Genomic DNA, 21,123 nt, shown 5'->3' on the forward strand with positions numbered 1-21,123 from the left:
AAAACACAATTTGAAAAAACGAACAATGGTTCTTTTGACAACTATCTACATTATTCCATGTAGGGTGTACCTCTACTACTTCAAGGTTCTGTGGCCAATCTCTGCTGCACACTGTCAACCGGGTCAGGAGGGCCCGCGCCGATGGGCGCCCCTTTCGCACTCTGGCAGCTAAACTATGGAATGCCCTTCCTGTTCACATCCAAAGTTCGCATCCGGAGTTTGGATATCTAACTGACATTTCAGAAAGTACTGAAAACAAATCTTTTCCCATCTCTCTAGGTTTGGTTTGTCCATGCCCTCTGTCTGTCTTTGTGGCTCTTTGGCCCTCTGACCTCTTCTTTGCTCACTTCGATGGGCTCTTTGCTGTTAGCAGCCTTTATTGCTTTTAGTGCCGGGACGCCCCTTTGCTGGGGCAGCTGTGCACTCTAGAAATCGGCCTAAACTAACCTAACCAACCGAAATTATGCACTGCCAAAGGCCTTCTGCCAAGCCCTGCAGCCAGCAATGCATTTCTGAAAGCCATACAGAACAAAGGCAGGCACCCTCAGGCCTGCAGGCTAGACCCAGCATACAGAGCTTCAGATCATTCACTGTGGGGATTGGCAACTTGTGGAGGTTAACTGCATACCCAGTTCACATGCCAGGCCCTGCAGCCTAATCCTGATGCCCATGGCCTTTGACTGTAGTATATAATCAGAAAACCCTTGAAAGTTGCAAAAAAAACAGTAAAGCAAAGTTATGGTTAGGTTTGGTCATAGTACGTTAACATATCTTTAAAACACGTCTAGCATTCACTGACCGTAAAGATGTTGTTATAGAAGTTGACAAATATTTAAAGAATCCCTAACCGGGAAGGAAGTAATTAACCTAAGAAATGTTAAAAAAAGACTGAAGGAGTAGTAACAGGGAGTAACCTCTATAGGTCTTGATGAAAAGCCTTGAGGTAGGGCTTGAAACTAGTTGACCAGAGAAACTTAGGGACATCTCCCGGAAGTCTCATCCCCTCAATTTTAAGTATATTGACTGGTGGTACCAATAAATAATACTTTCCCACTGGCCAGATATTTGTAACCTTTTCTACGTATAACAAACCCCCCACTCCTGCACACTTTTGTCATCTGGATAAGTTCTAATACTACCAGTACTTCCACATATCTGTCGGCTGCAGCATGCCTCTTGTCCTTAACATGCTAGGGAAGACCCTATGGTGAAGCATACCACCAAGGAGAAGTCCTGGTGGGTGAGGGTTATTTAAATAAATACTTTTTTTCTTTTTTGACACAAGGTTTTGAGATTATGTATATCTAAAAAATGGTGACTCTTTTTGGTTACAAAACATGCTTTTTGAGGCGAATCCTCACCATTTTTCCTCCACCTCATCCTTTTAATGTTTTAAAAAAAGTATTTGCACAATTTCTGGTGGGTGGGCTATGTCTTGGGCCCAGGTTCCCCACCACAGCACCAATGAGTGGAGGGAGGGTGAGGGGCTGGCAGATGGGGGGTCCTCTCACCTTGGAAAGGAGGGTGGGTAGGCACAGGGCGGGTGGAGCTGGTTGGAACTACGGCGGCAAACCTTTATGGTAACTCCAGGGATCATTCCAAAAAAGAAATTGAGGTGGCAGTTTAGTAATTCTTTGCTAGAGGATTCAACTTGGACAAGGGAGACGAGAAGTTTTGTTCAGGAATGTTTTTAAATTAGCAAAAACACTGCTCCAATTTTTATGGTTTGGAAATCATTCAAAGACCCTTTTGGTGGCACATCATTTCTTACAATGCTAGATTAACTAAACAGCATGCACAAAAAGTTGTGGGACTGCAAGGTGCCATGGATAAACCTATACAAGAAGCAAGGTAAACTTCAATAGGGGAGAATATTTTTAAGGTACGGTAGCAGGAATTACTAAAGGCCAAGGAAGATCTGAAAGATTTCTAGGTATTAAAAGAGATTGCGGGTAGTAAACATATCATCAAAAACGTCATGAAAAGAATCAGCATATTGGTAGATTTTTGGCATGGACTACGAAAGCCAAGAGAAGTGGGCAAATAATAAATCAACTTAAAGACCCAAACTCAGGTCAATTAGAAGAGGACAACTGAAAGATCGCTGATATTTTTCTTACTCATTTAAAAAAAAATTGTACAGAAACGCAGGTCATAGAAGAACGAAAATGTACTTCATATTTGAATCCAACTTCAATTCATATTGAATCCAACTTTGTGGGGAGTATACTACCATACTTAACATCCCTATAGAGTCATAAGGATGCCAGTAGAGGTTTATAAATTATTTCAGGATGAATTACTTCCATTTTTAACTAACCTTTTGATAATTATTCTTAAAAACTATAAAAACCCACAGGATCCTAACTCTTACTGCCCTATCAGTCTGCTAAACACACACTACAAAATATTTATGAAAGTTTGGGCAATGAAAATTGTTCCATGTGCCTAACAGCTGATCCACATTAATCAGAATGTTTTTCTTCTGGAGAGGCTTATGGCTACTAACACTTATTTTTTTAATTCAAACCATTGATTACCTTTTGGCTAATCAGGTCAGGCTGCAAAACCTATGAAGGATGCCAAAAAGGCTTTTGACCTATTAGACTGGCATGTCCTATTTTTTATTCTAGAAAAGTTTGGATTTCCAAATCAGCTGGTTTCTATCCTGAAAGAAGTATATAATCAGTCAGAGGCCAAAATTATTATTAATGGGGAGGAAGCCCGGATGGTCAACATCAGTCGGGGTACTCGACAGGGATGCCCATTATCCCCCCTTTTGTTTTCTCGTTATATTGAACTTCTAGGGGCAAAAACCTGTTCTAATGAAAATATATACCTCCCTTTAATGGGATGGCTAAAATTAAATTGTACGCAGACGATACAGTGTTGTATCTTAAAGCTGAAGGTGAAAATATACAGAAGAGCTGGAAGAAATTGAGAAAGTTTACAGTATGTTCTACCACACCCCATTGTCATGTAGTTCCTATATCACCTACACAGGATTTGCATGTTTGGATAACATAAACTGTGGGATTGGTGGCAGAATGATTCTGTGCACCCCTACCGGGTATGTTAGCCTGTCTTTATCAGCTAGCACACAGGGCCACTAGAATCTCCTCTTATCTGGGAGAGAATAGTTCTTGGCAACCTCAGAACATGACAACCCTGATCCCTTGGAATTGTGGAAACAGTATACTACCTTTCGCTAAGTCACTTGTGCTCACTTAATTTGTCTCAGAGATATACAGAATAAACATGTTCTCGAGTTGGACACCCTGCAAGGGATGTTAGACCACTGCGAGCTGGAGAGTCTGCATTCAGGTACCTCAGCGTCTCTGGTCAGTGTGTCAGTCGGGAAGTCTTGGTCTCCTCTGTCCTTCAAAGCAAGATATGATGTTTATATACCCATAGGTCTCCCCAGTGGTCCTACCTTGCTGTGTTACTGTATCAGCCTAAAGGATGACATCGGGCCTGAACTATATACAGACATATTATCAGTACGCATCCAGCTCTTTTTAAGATCCCACATATCATGCCTACATCCCTTTCCAAGATTGTGTGATGGGGGTTTAATATTGTCTAGGGGGTTATACCACTCATGGCTTGATCTAAGTTTTGATCAGCTTGGGAATTTTTATAATTATGATAGACTAATCACATGGGAAATTATATTGGCACAACAACGCAACCAAAGTGATGCTTTTTGGATGAGTTTTTGCGAGATAGGTAATTTTCTCAAAATAAATTATGCTGTGCTGAGTGAACTAGTGCAGCACATCATCAGGCAAATGGTAAATAGGATGGTGGGTGTGGGATCCTGGTATCATTTACTGCACCAGAAAGCTAATGAGGATAAATGCATTATGGAATGGCTTCAGAAAATTCATGATATGACAGGATGTACATTTTGAGATGGGTCACAGAGCACTGTGAGGGGCTGACTTCAAGATCATGAATTTTCTATCCAGATGGATGTCATACTATATGCCATTGCAATTATTCAAAATGTTTCCAACAGTGGGTAATCAATGTTTCAGATGTCAAAAGCTGAAAGAGGGCGGCTGGATACATATTTTCTGTTAATGCATTAACCTACAGCAATTTTGGAAAGATGCATTTTTAACTATTAGTCGCTGTATGTCTATAACAATTGTTCCATCTTGTATGCTTGTTTTATTTGGGAAGGTAAGATGTTTAAAAAAAGTATCAACAGTGTTTTATATCAATCTTTATAACAGTGTCAAGGTCACCCATCTTACAGAACTGGAGAACAAATATACAACAGACGATCAGGCACTGATTCAACAAGATGTGTTTGACCTATACATTTGAGGAGGCTTATGCAAAGAGGGTGGGTGCCAGTGTAAGATTCAGGTCGACTTATGCAAGTTTTTCCTCTCACTTTATAAAGTAAAGCATTTAATTGTAAGCAGATTGTATTGAAGCGAAGTATGTAAGACATCATTCACTTTTGTAATCAATAAGCTGCCAACCGTGCATGCACTTTATTAATTGTTATATTATTAGCTGTGATCAAATTTATGCAGGGCTGTCTCAAGGTTGTGGTATATGAGTAATTACTATGTTGCTAGCTGTATTTGCTCTTTGAAGATCTATTTCTTATGATGCTAGAGGATTTTTTTTAATCTGGCTGGTAAAGTTATAGTATTGTAACTTGATGGAAAAAACATGCTCTTCTTAGACCATATTGAAATTGCACAATGTAGGGTAGTTATTAATGTACTGCACTTAACGATGGGACTACTGGGAGTGTGCCCTGGTTCGGTGTCCATGGCTGCTAGGAATTTTGGCTGTGATATGCTATTTTTTATATGCTGTACTTTTAATTACTTATATGATAGCCGCTATATTGGCAATCTTGCTCTTTGTTCTGGTTTAATAAAAAAAATATTTCCAATTAACATGTTAACATGAAATTGTTTACAAAGTCACCTGAGGTTTTAATTAGAGTGGAATATTGAACCACAGCTCAACGAAACAGTCATTTCTAATAAATGATGTGACATATTGTATTGTACTAGTGTTACCTTGCTTTACATTAACATGCTATATTTTCACTTAAATCTGACGGATAATGAAACATTTAATTGAAAAAAACTAGAAGTCCTAATATGTGATGTTGCTTAGGAGATATAGACATCAATAACAGCTGCACTCAATTGTTTCACAGTGATGTTTCCACTTTTTAGTTATTGTTAGGATAGAATTTCAATCGGAAGAACGTTTATTTGTTTTACTAATAACTATGAATCCAATTGACTAATCTGCACAAAAGTTTCCCAAAATATTCATCCATCCCATCCACCTGGAGTGATCTCTAAAGTGAGAGACAAAAAAATACGGGTTTTCAAAAACATTGATTTCCCATGTTAATTCCCATAGGGAAATTCTGCTGTTGACACAGAAAAACAGCTGAACAGAAGTACACCAAATCTGGTAAAAAGTTGGAACTATACTCAGATAGTGTGCTTTTTGTCACTTGGTGTAAATCCATTCATTTCTTTTTCTGTAGTTAAAGAAGGGCTCAGGGTGGTTATGTAGTGGTTAAAAAACAATAAGTAAATCTGGACTGATGGTGTCTAGATATTATCTGACTGCCCACTTGTATTTGTATTTGTATTTGGTATTTGTTGAGCGCAACTACCCCTCCGGAAGGAGCATCCTGGCGCTGGCTAGATAGTATGCATACAGTTACAATTACGGAGGCAGGGTTAGATGGCGGCCAAGACATATTCGCCTGAGAGGCTGAAGATCCATGTTTTTAGTTGCTTCCTAAAGTGAATTTCTTTGGTCTGTGACCTTAGGTTGTGGGGCATGGAGTTCCATGCTCTGGAGGATAGGTGGGTCAGGGTTTTTCCCCCTTTGGTTTTTAGGTTGAATTTGGCAAGTTTTAGCAGGTTGTTGTTGGAGGATCTTAGGGTCCTCTGGGGGTTGTAGTGGGGGTAGCGTTTAATTAGATATTTGGGGCCTGTGTAGTTGAATGCCCTGAAAGCAACGATTAGGATCTTAAAAAGAATCCTTTTGTGCAGAGGCAACCAGTGGAGGGTTCTCAGAGCAGTTGATGCTGAGGACCTCCTGGGGAGTTTAAGCACCAGTCTGGCGGCGGAATGCTGGACGCTCTGATGTTTTTTGAGTGTGGTTTTTTTCACACCTGCCATTAGACCATTGCAGTAATCAAGGCGCGAGAGGATTAGCGCGACAGCTACTGCCTTTCTAGCATCAGTTGGTAGGAAATCAAAGAATTTTTTAAGAGATTTTATAATCCCGAAGCAGCTTCCTGCCACATTCCTGACGTGCTGGTCAAAAGATAGGTCAGTGTCGAATGTGACTCCAAGGTTTCTTGCTGTTGTAACGGTCTGGGGGGGAGCGGTGGAGTCCTCTGGCCACCATAAGCTAGGACAGAAATTGACATTTTTCCCCATAGGGAGGATTTCTGTCTTGCTGGCGTTGCATTTAAGGTGGTTTTTTTCCATCCAGTGGAAGACGTCTTTCAGGCAATTTTTAAGATTTTGTTCGGCATTCGTTGAGTTTTCATCTAACAGGACTATGAGTTGGGTGTCGTCGGCGTACGATGTAACAGTTATGCCGAATGATTCGATCAGGGAAATAAGAGGGATTAGGTAGACGTTAAAAAGCAGGGGGCTTAAAATGGAGTCTTGTGGATCTCCAGACCGAATCTTTTTTCTGCAGAGCTGAAAGATCCTAGTGCGATGGATTGTGATCTGTCTGTTAGGAAGGATGTTATCCAATCCAGTGCCACGTCGGTGATACCAATGTCCTTAAGTCTGTCCAGGAGTATAGAGTGAGATATTGTGTCGAACGCTGCTGTGAGGTCTGTAGGAGAGTAGGGTCTGCAATCCTATGATCACCCAGATTTTTTGCTTTTGTTTCACTGGTTTACGGCTTTCTCTGGTTGTGGGCCTGCTAATCAGACCCACAGCCTGGCTGTTCTCTTTCTAAATTACGATATGTACCCTAGGTGCATTTACCAATTGGTACTGGGCCACCTTATCAGACCCCGTAACGCAGGGCATAGGTGTACCCAGGGCCGCCAGGGGCTGAAGCATGTATTATGCCACCCCTGGCTGGCCTCCTAAATTTGACACAACTGGCTGCACGACAGCTGGGGCGAAGACGTGTAACCACCCTTCGCTTTAGGTATAGTAGCTCTATATCTAACCATACAATGGACACCCGAGTTCCTATCAGTCACTCCTATGGCAGGCCTTAACGATCCTGAAGGCAGAGTGCGTGGGCTCGTGTGAGCTAGGTTCAGGCCCGAGCCGAGCCCGGTTGCAGCTTGCGGAATCAAGACCCAATAGCTGTTCCATGATAACGCGTACCATATCGGTAACTCCGGTGTCGCGTTATCCAGGCATGTCGAGTAAGGTGTCATACGAATCGGGGTGCTGCCCTCTCACCAATGCTGGCGACGAGGATTAGCATTCCACCCTTCTAGAGGGACACGACATGTACGTAACTGTGAACCCCGGTTAAAGTTAACTGAAGCCTCAGCTCCACAAAATGGATGCTGCCACCACAGACACGAGTCTGGCCTCCTGCTGCTGGGAGTCCTTCCAGCGAGGAGCGCTTGGACAAAGGGTTTCCTGTCGAGGGCGGTGTTCGCACCGTCCCAGACAGGGTTTGTGTATTCTGGGTAGGTAGGGCTTTGGCGAGAAGGTGACTGCGGAGTGGCACCCCGGTGCTCACTACGCATCTGCCGGTTAGAACCAGTTCCAGGGGCGACAGCCCTGGCCTGGGGAAAGTCCGGCAGGGGAGAGGGGTGTAACTACCCCCCTTCCTGGTCCCACCCTTAGGGCAGGACCTAGTCATGTACCCACCCCTTTCTTTAGAATAAAGACCGGAGCGGGGACCCTTCCAAATTAGATCATCTTTGATTCAAGAACTACTTTCTACGAAAGGACATTCAAGACTCTTCTCAAGATTTCTCCCTTGTGACTAAGGAGTAGTCACCCTGCATCAGCGGGCACCAACTAAGAACTCTGCGGTTTGCTGTAAGTCCTTCCTCAAGGAATCCGACGGCCCAGCTCGACGAGAACCGGCTTCCCTGGCACCTCTGACCTCTACCCACGTCATCAGCTCAGCTGTGATCTGTGGGTGCGACGAGACCTCGAGGGACCGGCCATCATCAGAACCTGCACGCTCTTAAAACCAGCACGACCATCGAGGTAACTCTCTGGTGAGTGCTCTGGGGTCCGAGAAGCCCCGACCCTGAGCCGCTCCAGCACCGAAGTGCAGTCTCCCAGCATCTCCACGATCTGCGTGGGGCCCTTCTGCTCGCTGCTCAGCACGTTGTCTGGTCACTAGCCGCTGGCTTGTGCCCTTCTGTGACGACATCCGAGAATCATCACTGCTGGTCTGGTTGCTCCAGACTGGCCCTTGCTTCCATCTTTGCGAGAAGCACCCCGGACCCTCCTGGTCCACTCAAGACGCCATCTTAGGCCCACCACGTGGCCCTGAGATCTGCCAAGGCTTGTTGCCCCATCCTGGGCCCAGCGACGCCGACAGCATCATCCTTCGTGGGACAGCTCGCACCTCCACCGTGGTCGCCGACAACGCCTCCTGGTCCGTGAGACTGCAGAGCCTAGCGTCGCCCACTCACCTGGTCGAGGTGACGGCCAACCGGTGCCTTCCTGGTACCCTCTGACTACTGGCTAGTAGTACGAACTTGGTCCCCTCTGCTTTCAGGTTTCATCAATCTCCGATCCAGGCTTGGATCTCTACGAACTATTCAGCACTGGTCGCCGGCCAGCAACTCCTTTTCTTCCGGCTCCTGGCTCGTCAGCGAAGATCCCGACGCCTGTAAGACTTGTGCAGCCGCAGCCCTCGTGGCTAGGTAACTCGGCATTTCGGTGCCTGCATAGCCTCCTTACTCTAGGGTCCTGAGTCCCTCGCTTCCGACTTGCCTTATCGGGTCCGCCCGAGACCTTAATCTTTCCGTGTCCTCGGACACTTGTTTTAATTGTGCACTTGAAGTATTTGCTAAAGAGATTTGGTTTGTGCTTAGTACCCTGTCCTCATAAAGAGTACAGGGCTGTTGTGATTCTTAATAAATATACTGTTTATTTTCATAACACTTGTGTGGTGTCCTTTCACTGGGTGTTCAAGGGGTACATGTGTGGTAAACAGCTGGCTTAACGCGCCCTCTCGAGTCTTTAGCCTTAGACTGCTCGTATCCACGCTACTAGGATAGCTGGTCTATAGGTTGACTTACAACCAAACACCATAAGGGTCGTTGGAATGATACATAGCGGTCGCTAGAATAGCGAACGTTGCATATCGGGCCAACTTCTCACATTGGTGAGCAGCGGTTGGGATTTGAGCTTGCTGTTGTTTTACCACACGTATCCTAAGAATATCTTGTTGAAAGATCGCACAAGTACTGTTAGTACATATAACTAAAAAGCTTAGAATACTCTGAGTTCTACTGAACCAGCTGTTGTAGCTCCTCAAGGCTTAGCACACCTTGGCTACAACTCTTAGCAAGGGTACAGTAGGTAAACACGTAGTGTAGGTAGGTGCATCACTTACACCACACTAGAAACAGTATGTCGGACAAAGGAGGAAACTCTGGGTCTCCCCTTGTGTCAGTTGACCCTCCACAGGTCATCCCTTCAGGATATACTGTGCTGAGCTTCAAGGAGTTAAGACGACTGTGTCACTCCAGGAAGATTCAGCAGGGGTCTAACCCCACAACGTCCTTTCTGATTGGTCTCTTGGAGACTTATGATGCCAGAAGAGCTGAGAAACTTCGTAGCTCTTCTAATCCAGAAGGAGACATGCCTCCCCTCGAGGGAACCCGAGACGATCCTGACCTCATCCACCTCGCAACTGAGAACGAAGATGTGGAGGAGGATGAGGATGAGGATCTCTCTGGGGATGAGGCAGATAAGGGACAGGTAGAAGTCGTCAGACTAAGCAGGTCCAACTTAAGCAAACATGATAGCGGTACTGGGGGACCCCTGGGGCCACTATCAGGTCAGCTTAACATTGGGAATGGACGAGCCCGATCTCTGTCAAGAGACTCTGGCAGATCCCTTCAAACCAATGGCTCTCACAACTCTTCTCAGAGAGGGATGACGTCCCCTCAGAGGAGAGTGTACGAAGCTAAGGAAAGGGCAGCCAATCTAAGGATTGAAAGGGAAGAACTTGCCCTGGCCAAAGAAAGGCTTGCCTTTGCTAGAGAGCAACAGTTAAGTGGGGCAGTCCCCACTGGTGGCAGCAATGTACCTAGTAATAGGGAAAAGAGTTTCGATACGAAACACCTTGGTAAGATAGTGCCCCCCTTTAAACAAGGGGACGACATCCACAAATGGATTACTGCTTTGGAGAGGGCCTGCACTGTGCAGGGTGTTCCCCAGAGTCAGTGGGCAGCTATCTTGTGGCTCTCCTTTGAAGGAAAAGGAAGAGACAAGCTCCTCACCACAAGGGTGGAGGATGCTAACAATTACCAAATCTTGAAAAATACACTCGTTGAAGGGTTCGGCCTAACCACTGAGCAGTACAGGGTGCTGTTCAGGGATACCCAGAAAACGCAGTCTCAAGATTGGTCTGATTTTGTCGATTGTGCCACTAAGGCTTTTGAGGGCTGGTTGCTGGGCAGTAAGGTTACTGATTATCAAGGATTGTATAATTTGATGATGAGAGAACAAATTTTAAACAATTGTCAGAACCAGTTGTTGCATCAGCATCTTGTCGACTCGGATCTGACCTCTCCCCAAGAATTGGGAAAGAAGGCAGACAGATGGGTTCGTACAAGAGTTAAACAGAACCAGGGCCAGAATCAAGGTGGTCAGAAGAAAGCAGACCAGAAGGGTAAAGATTCTAAAGGGGAACAAAATGACCAGAAGTCTTCGACAGGTCCCCAACAACCCAAAGAGGGTGGGGGTCAGGCTCCCCAAAAGAAGAAAGAAGGCCAATCCAAAAGATGGTGCCAGTACTGTAAAAGTAAATCTCACTGGTTTAGTGAGTGCACCAAGAAAGGAGGAGGGCAGACTCCTGCCACTGCAGCCCCTAAGGCACCTGTGCCCCCTAGTACAGTCAGCAGTGGTAGTGCGCCTCCCAAGGGTTTAGTAGGGTTAACCCTGGGTTCTGAGGGGCGTGACAACTTAGTTGGCACACTCACTCAGGCTGTCCTTGTCAGTACAGGGGACGCGGACGTATCCCCTGACGTAAGCCCCAATACTTTGGGCAAATACCGACAGACGCCTTTCATAAATGGAAAGATGGCTCAGGCCTATAGGGACACTTGTGCCAGCGTCACCATGGTGACGCCTAACTTTGTGGACCCTGGACAGATCATGCCAGGTACAGAATTCCTGGTGACCAATGCAAGCAATGTCACTACCAATCACAGTATGGCAATTGTAGCTTTCTCCTGGGGAGGGGTAACTGGCCAAAAGAAGGTTGTAGTTAGTCCAGACCTCCCAGTGGATTGTTTGTTGGGCAATGATTTGGAGTCGTCACAATGGTCAGAAGTGGAGCACCGGACTCACATGGAAATGTTAGGTTTGCCAGCACATGTGTTCGCTGTGACTAGGTCACAGGTCAGGAAATGCCCCACTGAACAGGTGCTGGATCCTGGAACAACGGACCAGACACCTCCCAAGAAAAAGAGCAGTAGGGTTAAGGCTGCGCCTTCCCCCTTGCCCCAGGTCGAGGATCAAGTCTCAGAGGAGGCTGACCTACAGGAATTGAGGGAAACTGAGCCTAGGGAATTCGAACTTGATCAAGTTGAATTCTTGGGTTCAGGGGGACCCTCAAGGGAAGACCTGGGGAAGGACCAGTTAGACTGCCCTTCTCTTGAACCCCTCAGACAGCAGGCTGCTGCTGAGGCTGCTGGGAACGCCACAGGTACCCACAAGGTATACTGGGAAGATGGACTCCTGTACACTGAGTCAAGAGACCCCAAGCCTGGCATGACCAGGAGGCTGGTTGTACCCTTGTCTCAGCGTGGTTTCCTACTTACCTTGGCCCACGAGATTCCCTTAGCAGGTCACTTAGGCCAGACGAAAACGTGGGACAGGCTTGTCTCACACTTTCACTGGCCTCACATGAACGAAGATACCAAGGAGTTTTGCCGCTCCTGTGTCACTTGCCAAGCCAGTGGTAAGTCAGGTGGCACGACAAAGGCCCCCCTTATACCAATGCCTGTGGTGGGGGTGCCCTTTGAACGGGTGGGGATCGACATCGTCGGTCCCATGGAACCACCTACAGCATCAGGGCACAAGTTTATACTGGTGGTAGTGGATCATGCCACCAGGTATCCTGAAGCTATTCCCCTTAGGACCACTACAGCACCTGTTGTGGCAAGAGCCCTAGTTGGAGTGTTCTCCAGAGTGGGCTTCCCTAAGGAGGTCGTCTCCGACAGAGGTGCAAACTTTATGTCGAGCTACTTAACTGCTATGTGGAAGGAATGTGGTGTCAACTACAAGTTCACTACACCCTATCATCCACAATGCAATGGGCTTGTTGAGAGATTCAACAGGACCCTAAAAGGGATGATTCATGGACTACCGGAAAAGCTTCGGCGTAGATGGGACGTCCTGATCCCCTGCCTCTTGTTCGCCTACAGAGAAGTCCTGCAGAAGGGGGTTGGCTACAGCCCTTTTGAACTTTTGTACGGGCATCCTGTAAGGGGACCCCTGTGTTTGGTGAAGGAAGGATGGGAGAGACCTCTCAAAAAGCCTGCAGCCAACATAGTGGACTATGTGCTTGGCCTCCGCTCGCGGATGGCTGAATACATGGAAAAGGCATCTGAAAACCTTAAGGCCAGCCAAGAACTCCAAAAAGCTTGGCATGACCAAAAGGCTGTCTTGACTGTTTACCAGCCCGGACAGAAGGTGTGGGTGTTGGAGCCAGTGGCCCCAGCAGCACTCAAGGACAAATGGTCCGGGCCCTACACCATCCTGGAGAAAAAGGGAGAGGTCACCTACCTGGTCGACCTGGGAACTCCCCGGAGCCCCCACAGGGTGCTTCATGTCAACAGGCTAAAAGCATATGTCGACAGGGAGGACATGAGTTTGCTCATGGCCCTAGATGAGGGACAGGAAGAGGAGAGTGACCCTCTCCCCGACCTGCTCACTCAGAATCCTGACGATGGCTCGGTAGATGGTGTTGTCTTTTGTGGCAGCCTCTCCGAACATCAACAGAGCGACTGTAAACAGGTTCTTCAGTCGTTCAGACATATGTTTTCTCTAACACCCAGTCAGACCGATTGGTGCACCCATGAGGTTGACACTGGTGACAGCTTGCCCGTCAAGAGTAAAATCTACAGGCAGCCTGATCACGTTAGAGACTGCATCAAGAGTGAAGTGCAGAAAATGTTGGAGCTGGGAGTCATTGAACCCTCGGATAGCCCTTGGGCTAGTCCCGTAGTTCTAGTGCCGAAACCTCACACCCAGGGTGGTAAGAGAGAGATGAGGTTTTGCGTAGACTACAGGGGTCTCAATGCAGTCACTAAGACTGACGCCCACCCAATACCAAGGGCAGACGAGCTTATCGATAGATTGGCTTCGGCCAACTACTTAAGTACGTTTGACCTGACAGCTGGGTATTGGCAAATCAGGTTAGCTGAGGACGGCAAGCCTAAAACCGCATTTTCAACCCCTGGTGGGCATTATCAGTTCGTGGTAATGCCCTTTGGTCTGAAAAATGCACCTGCCACCTTCCAACGGTTGGTGAATCAAGTCCTTACTGGGCTGGATGACTTCTGTGCGGCGTATCTTGACGATATCGCTGTCTTTAGCTCCACCTGGGAGGATCACCTGGTCCACCTGCGGAAGACGTTAGAGGCACTGCAAGCAGCAGGTCTCACTATCAAGGCCACCAAGTGCCAGATAGGGCAGACACAGGTTGTATACCTGGGCCACCTTGTAGGTGGAGGTCAGGTTCAGCCACTGGAGAGCAAGATACAGTCAATCAGGGACTGGGCTCCTCCAACCACCCAGACTCAGGTTCGAGCTTTCTTGGGCCTGACTGGTTACTATAGGAAGTTTGTCAGGAACTATGGTTCCATTGTGACACCATTAAACGAACTGACAAGTAAGAAAATGCCAAAAAAAGTTCAGTGGACAGCGAGCTGTCAAAAAGCATTCGATGACCTAAAGCAGGCCATGTGCACGGCGCCTATCCTCAAGAGTCCGGACTACTCCAAACCATTCATTGTCCAAACAGATGCTTCTGAGTTGGGTGTGGGAGCTGTTCTTTCTCAACTGAATTTTGATGGTCAAGACCAGCCCATTGCTTTTATAAGCAGAAGGCTGACCCCTAGAGAGAAGAATTGGTCAGCTATTGAGAGGGAGGCCTTTGCTGTGGTTTGGGCCCTGAAGAAGCTGAGGCCATACTTGTTTGGCACTCACTTCAAGATTCAGACCGACCATAAGCCCCTCTTGTGGCTAAATCAGATGAAGGGTGAAAACCCCAAACTGCTTAGGTGGTCCATTTCCCTACAGGGGATGGACTTTACAGTGGAACATAGACCTGGTACTGATCATGGCAATGCCGATGGGCTCTCCAGATATTTCCACTTAGAACAAGAAGACTCACCTGGTCAAGGTTAGCTTATTGTTCCGACGTTTGGGGGGGGGTCATGTAGGAGAGTAGGGTCTGCAATCCTATGATCACCCAGATTTTTTGCTTTTGTTTCACTGGTTTACGACTTTCTCTGGTTGTGGGCCTGCTAATCAGACCCACAGCCTGGCTGTTCTCTTTCTAAATTACGATATGTACCCTAGGTGCATTTACCAATTGGTACTGGGCCACCTTATCAGACCCCGTAACGCAGGGCATAGGTGTACCCAGGGCCGCCAGGGGCTGAAGCATGTATTATGCCACCCCTGGCTGGCCTCCTAAATTTGACACAACTGGCTGCACGACAGCTGGGGCGAAGACGTGTAACCACCCTTCGCTTTAGGTATAGTAGCTCTATATCTAACCATACAATGGACACCCGAGTTCCTATCAGTCACTCCTATGGCAGGCCTTAACGATCCTGAAGGCAGAGTGCGTGGGCTCGTGTGAGCTAGGTTCAGGCCCGAGCCGAGCCCGGTTGCAGCTTGCGGAATCAAGACCCAATAGCTGTTCCATGATAACGCGTACCATATCGGTAACTCCGGTGTCGCGTTATCCAGGCATGTCGAGTAAGGTGTCATACGAATCGGGGTGCTGCCCTCTCACCAATGCTGGCGACGAGGTTAGCATTCCACCCTTCTAGAGGGACACGACATGTACGTAACTGTGAACCCCGGTTAAAGTTAACTGAAGCCTCAGCTCCACAAAATGGATGCTGCCACCACAGACACGAGTCTGGCCTCCTGCTGCTGGGAGTCCTTCCAGCGAGGAGCGCTTGGACAAAGGGTTTCCTGTCGAGGGCGGTGTTCGCACCGTCCCAGACAGGGTTTGTGTATTCTGGGTAGGTAGGGCTTTGGCGAGAAGGTGACTGCGGAGTGGCACCCCGGTGCTCACTACGCATCTGCCGGTTAGAACCAGTTCCAGGGGCGACAGCCCTGGCCTGGGGAAAGTCCGGCAGGGGAGAGGGGTGTAACTACCCCCCTTCCTGGCCCCACCCTTAGGGCAGGACCTAGTCATGTACCCACCCCTTTCTTTAGAATAAAGACCGGAGCGGGGACCCTTCCAAATTAGATCATCTTTGATTCAAGAACTACTTTCTACGAAAGGACATTCAAGACTCTTCTCAAGATTTCTCCCTTGTGACTAAGGAGTAGTCACCCTGCATCAGCGGGCACCAACTAAGAACTCTGCGGTTTGCTGTAAGTCCTTCCTCAAGGAATCCGACGGCCCAGCTCGACGAGAACCGGCTTCCCTGGCACCTCTGACCTCTACCCACGTCATCAGCTCAGCTGTGATCTGTGGGTGCGACGAGACCTCGAGGGACCGGCCATCATCAGAACCTGCACGCTCTTAAAACCAGCACGACCATCGAGGTAACTCTCTGGTGAGTGCTCTGGGGTCCGAGAAGCCCCGACCCTGAGCCGCTCCAGCACCGAAGTGCAGTCTCCCAGCATCTCCACGATCTGCGTGGGGCCCTTCTGCTCGCTGCTCAGCACGTTGTCTGGTCACTAGCCGCTGGCTTGTGCCCTTCTGTGACGACATCCGAGAATCATCACTGCTGGTCTGGTTGCTCCAGACTGGCCCTTGCTTCCATCTTTGCGAGAAGCACCCCGGACCCTCCTGGTCCACTCAAGACGCCATCTTAGGCCCACCACGTGGCCCTGAGATCTGCCAAGGCTTGTTGCCCCATCCTGGGCCCAGCGACGCCGACAGCATCATCCTTCGTGGGACAGCTCGCACCTCCACCGTGGTCGCCGACAACGCCTCCTGGTCCGTGAGACTGCAGAGCCTAGCGTCGCCCACTCACCTGGTCGAGGTGACGGCCAACCGGTGCCTTCCTGGTACCCTCTGACTACTGGCTAGTAGTACGAACTTGGTCCCCTCTGCTTTCAGGTTCCATCAATCTCCGATCCAGGCTTGGATCTCTACGAACTATTCAGCACTGGTCGCCGGCCAGCAACTCCTTTTCTTCCGGCTCCTGGCTCGTCAGCGAAGATCCCGACGCCTGTAAGACTTGTGCAGCCGCAGCCCTCGTGGCTAGGTAACTCGGCATTTCGGTGCCTGCATAGCCTCCTTACTCTAGGGTCCTGAGTCCCTCGCTTCCGACTTGCCTTATCGGGTCCGCCCGAGACCTTAATCTTTCCGTGTCCTCGGACACTTGTTTTAATTGTGCACTTGAAGTATTTGCTAAAGAGATTTGGTTTGTGCTTAGTACCCTGTCCTCATAAAGAGTACAGCGCTGTTGTGATTCTTAATAAATATACTGTTTATTTTCATAACACTTGTGTGGTGTCCTTTCACTGGGTGTTCAAGGGGTACATGTGTGGTAAACAGCTGGCTTAACGCGCCCTCTCGAGTCTTTAGCCTTAGACTGCTCGTATCCACGCTACTAGGATAGCTGGTCTATAGGTTGACTTACAACCAAACACCATAAGGGTCGTTGGAACGATACATAGCGGTCGCTAGAATAGCGAACGTTGCATATCGGGCCAACTTCTCACAAGGTCCAATAAAATCAGCACGGCGTTCTTTCTTTGATCCTGTAGTAATTTTATGGAATCAGTCAGTTCAATCAGAGCTGTTTCCGTCGAGTGCTGGGGGCGGAAACCTGATTGTTGGGGATGGAGGATGTTGTAAGTTTCTAGATGGTTTTTAAGTTCTCTGTAGACCACCTGTTCCGTAATTTTTCCCAGGACTGGGAGGAGTGAGATTGGGCGTAGATTGGTGAGATCTGAGGGGGATTTATTCGGTTTTTTCATTAAGGGCTTTACGATCCCTTGTTTCCATTCTCTAGGAACAATGCCAGTGCTGAGGGAGGTGTTTTCTATTTTATTTATGATGGGATTCACAACTTCAATCAGCTAGTGAAGAATTCTCGGAGGGCAGGAGTCAGAAGGGGCACCTGATTTGCACACTAGAATTATTTCACGGGTTTGGGATAGACTGACCTGTGAAAACGTTTTTAGATTTCCATTTATTTTACCTGCTTGTTCCGAGAGGGTGGGGGACTGAGAGACTTGGTATGGGGGAAAGTCTTTATGAATAAGGTTGATTTTCTCTTCAAAGAAGTCTGCTATTTCATCGCAGAAATCTTGGGAAGGAGGTATTTCGGGCTGTTTCGTTTTGGGGTGAGTGAAGGTCTTAACTATTGCGAACAGAGTTTTTTGTTTTTGTTTAGCCTCATTGATGGCTTTAATGTAGAAATCTTTTTTGGCGCTTTTTATACTGGCGTGGTAGCTCTTCCTTAGCAGGATATAGGAGTTTCTATCCGTACTGTCTTAGGCTTTACGCCATTTGCGTTCACCTTTTTTGCAAAGTAGATGGGCCTTGGCTAATTCTGGCGGGAACCAGGGGCCATTTATTTTGCCTCTTTTATCTGTTTTCCTGGCGCGTTTAGGTGGGGCGCGTACTCTGATTTCATGTTGCAACCATTTATGGAAGAGTTTGGAGTCCTGTTCGGCATTACCAGTCAGATTAGGGATTTGGGTCTCAATGATAGGCTTGAGTTTGAAGGTGTTTTCTACCATTTTCCAGTTGACGTGGTTCTCTGGAAGTGGGCAGGGTTTGGTTGAGATTTTAGGGCGCGGGGTTCTAATGAAGAATGGGATCAGGTCATGGTCTGTCCAAATTTGTGGGACAGGAGTTTGGGTTTCTAGAAGGGGAAAGTTAGTACAGACCCCATCTAGTGTGTGTCCGGCTAGATGAGTGGGTTGCTTGACCCTTTGTTGAAGGTTAAAAATTTCCAAAGTTTGGTGGAAATTTAGTGCCTGAGCGTCATCTTTGGAGTCGAGGTGCAGATTAAAATCGCCCAGGAGAGTGACGTGTGGGTATCGGGTTAGGAGCTGGCCTAGAGTATCACTGAGGGTTTCTAGGAATCTGGTAGCAGTACCTGGGGGGCGATAGATAAGTCCTCCTGAGAAGGATGAGGACTCATTTAGTTTAAGCTTTCAGGGAGTCAAGGGTGAAGGTATGGCATTTGAAGGAGTTGCGTAGCAACAGGGCTACTCCTCCGCCTCTCCCCTTCAGTCTGTCTTGCCTGAAAATAGTATAGCCTTGTGGGAGGGCAGTGGCTAAGTCGGGATTACTGTTGTCTGTGAGCCAAGTCTCAGTTATGAGAAGGCAGTCAAGGTCTAACTCCTGGATGAGATCTTTTATGTCTTGGTTATGGCTACAAATCGAGCGTGCATTGATCAACCCTCCTTTAAAAAGTGGACTGTTGTCCATCGGGTTTGTTTGGGGGACTGTGGTCTTGGCCGGGGAGGAGGTCCATCTGCATAGTCTGCAGCTGAAGGGTCCCTTGATGGTATTCATGTCAACCTTACAAGTACAGTTGTTACCGGTGCGTAGGCTTAGAATAAAGTTTGCCTGGTAACTTACTGTGGGGAGTCCGCGTCCAGAGTCTCCTGCGCCTGTCGCGGTCTTGGCGTGGACGGGCGCAGATGGGCTTACCTTAGGCGAGCCTTCGGCGCGCAGACGGCGCGCCCGCTGCGCTCGTCTGCTGCGCGTCCGGAAAAGGCACATTTTTGTAGCGAGAGAAAGGCGTAACTAGAGGGCGTGGCCTCGTCAAGGGGGCGTGTCCGTGCTTCGCGCCGGTGACGGCGGGGGAAGCCTTTCTGATGCTTTTAGAATCCGAGCCAGCGATAATATCCGCTGCGCGGGTAATTTCACTAACGTGAAATGAGGTAGGCAGGTTCTAAGGACTTTTTTAAAACAACAGAGATAAAGTGACTCTCAAATATTAAAATATGTGCTGGCCTAGCTCCCGGCTTCCGCCTCAGGAGACACGAATGGTATCAGGGTCGCTAGTGATCAGCGGCGCCTAAATAGCGTGTTATGGTGGGCGTGGCCTCATCAAGGGGGCGTGTCCGTGCTTCGCACCGGTGACGGCGGGGGAAGCCTTTCTGATGCTTTTACAATCCGAGCCAGCGATAATATCCGCTGCGCGGGTAATTTCAGCAACGTAAAATGAGGTAGGCAGGTTCTAAGGACTTTTTTAAAACAACAGAGATAAAGTGACTCTCAAAGATTAAAATATGTGCTGGCCTAGCTCCCGGCTTCCGCCTCAGGAGACACGAATGGTATCAGGGTCGCTAGTGATCAGCGGCGCCTAAATAGCGTGTTATGGTGGGCGTGGCCTCGTCAAGGGGGCGTGTCCGCGCTTCGCGCCGGTGACGGCGGGGGAAGCCTTTCTGATGCTTTTAGAATCCGAGCCAGAGATAATATCCGCTGCGCGGGTAATTTCAGCAACGTGAAATGAGGTAGGCAGGTTCTAAGGACTTTTTTAAAACAACAGAGATGAAGTGACTCTCAAAGATTAAAATATGTGCTGGCCTAGCTCCCGGCTTCCGGCTCAGGAGACACGAATGGTATCCAGAGGTGGCAGAGTAGGAATACCCTGACCCACAAACCTTAAGGCCCAAAAGGGACCCGGGGAGGGCAAAACACATTTGAATAAAAAAGAATGACTGCAAATTCACGAAATTGGGGAACAAAACTTTCAAAAAACAGGTGCGGGCTCCAGCACTTGTTTGAAAAGAGCCTACAATTTGGTCAGGTCCCGGGGGCATTTTCTAAAAAAAGGATGGGGCACACAGGGCCCCCCCTGAGGCTCATTGTGCCTCATGGACCACCACATCCACGGGCTTCTCAATAATTTTGGAGGGGGGCTGTGTGCATCCACCTACATGGGCTCAACTGAGCCCTGGAAACCACCACCTCCCCAAGGCTTTAATTAATTAAAGGAGGGGGGCTGCACAGAACCCCTCCTGGGCTATTGCAAGCTCTGGTGACTACCACCTTCCAGGGCCAAAATTACATTTTAAAGAGAGTGAGGGCCCCCTCTCGGTGCCTATTCAGGCCTGGGGACCACCACCTCCCCTGGGCCAGCCCATGAACAGCAAATGAGGAAGGCCATGCATCACCTATGCTGGAGCCATATATAGCCCTGGGCACCACCGAGCCCCAGGGCCGGCTCCTGCTATGTCCCAAGGTGCCCACCCCTGGACATAGTTTTTGCTTTTGGTGGTAGGAACTGGTAGCTCTCGCCAAGCAAGAGCAAACAGTCCAGTTCCAACCGGCGGAAGCTGTGAAAGTGCACCCACCAGCTGGAGGCTTAATTTCTTTCCCTGTCTGCAACTATCTGGGCAGGAAAATAGATGAAAGTATTGCATGCAGGCAGCTGATTTTCCAGCAGTTCCCTGCATGCAGCAGCAATGCAGCTCCCGCAGGAGGTGGGGAGCTGACTGGGACCAGGGGTACCTTGAGGCTCTCCCTGGAGTTCCATTGCAAACTGGGTGCACTGGATAGGCTCAAGGGCACCGGGGGGAACATGCAACCAGGGGATGGGGTCCCCCATGCCTAAAACAGCCCAGGGAGGTGGGCTGTATGTCCCCCCTTCCCCATTGAAATTATGGCAGCCCCTCTCCCCAGTTTAGAAGGAGAAAAAAATAACTAGTGAATAAAAGGTCAGAAAAACAAGCAGAAAAGGCAAAACAGAGGACCGAAAAA

The 21,123-nt window shown here is 48.2% G+C and overlaps 1 protein-coding gene across 1 annotated transcript in view; it reads right to left on the reverse strand.

The window, feature by feature from the left end:
• SNTG2 (syntrophin gamma 2) overlaps positions 1-21,123 on the reverse strand; it is a 1,272,125-nt gene that overhangs the window by 714,930 nt on the left and 536,072 nt on the right. The window contains exon 8 of the mRNA XM_086925639.1: positions 13,799-13,820. Coding sequence (XP_086781765.1) covers positions 13,799-13,820 — 22 coding nt within the window. The remainder of the gene's footprint in view (positions 1-13,798; positions 13,821-21,123) is intronic.

Source organism: Lissotriton vulgaris, chromosome 6 (assembly GCF_964263255.1).
Source record: "Lissotriton vulgaris chromosome 6, aLisVul1.2, whole genome shotgun sequence".
Lineage (NCBI taxonomy): Eukaryota > Metazoa > Chordata > Amphibia > Caudata > Salamandridae > Lissotriton > Lissotriton vulgaris.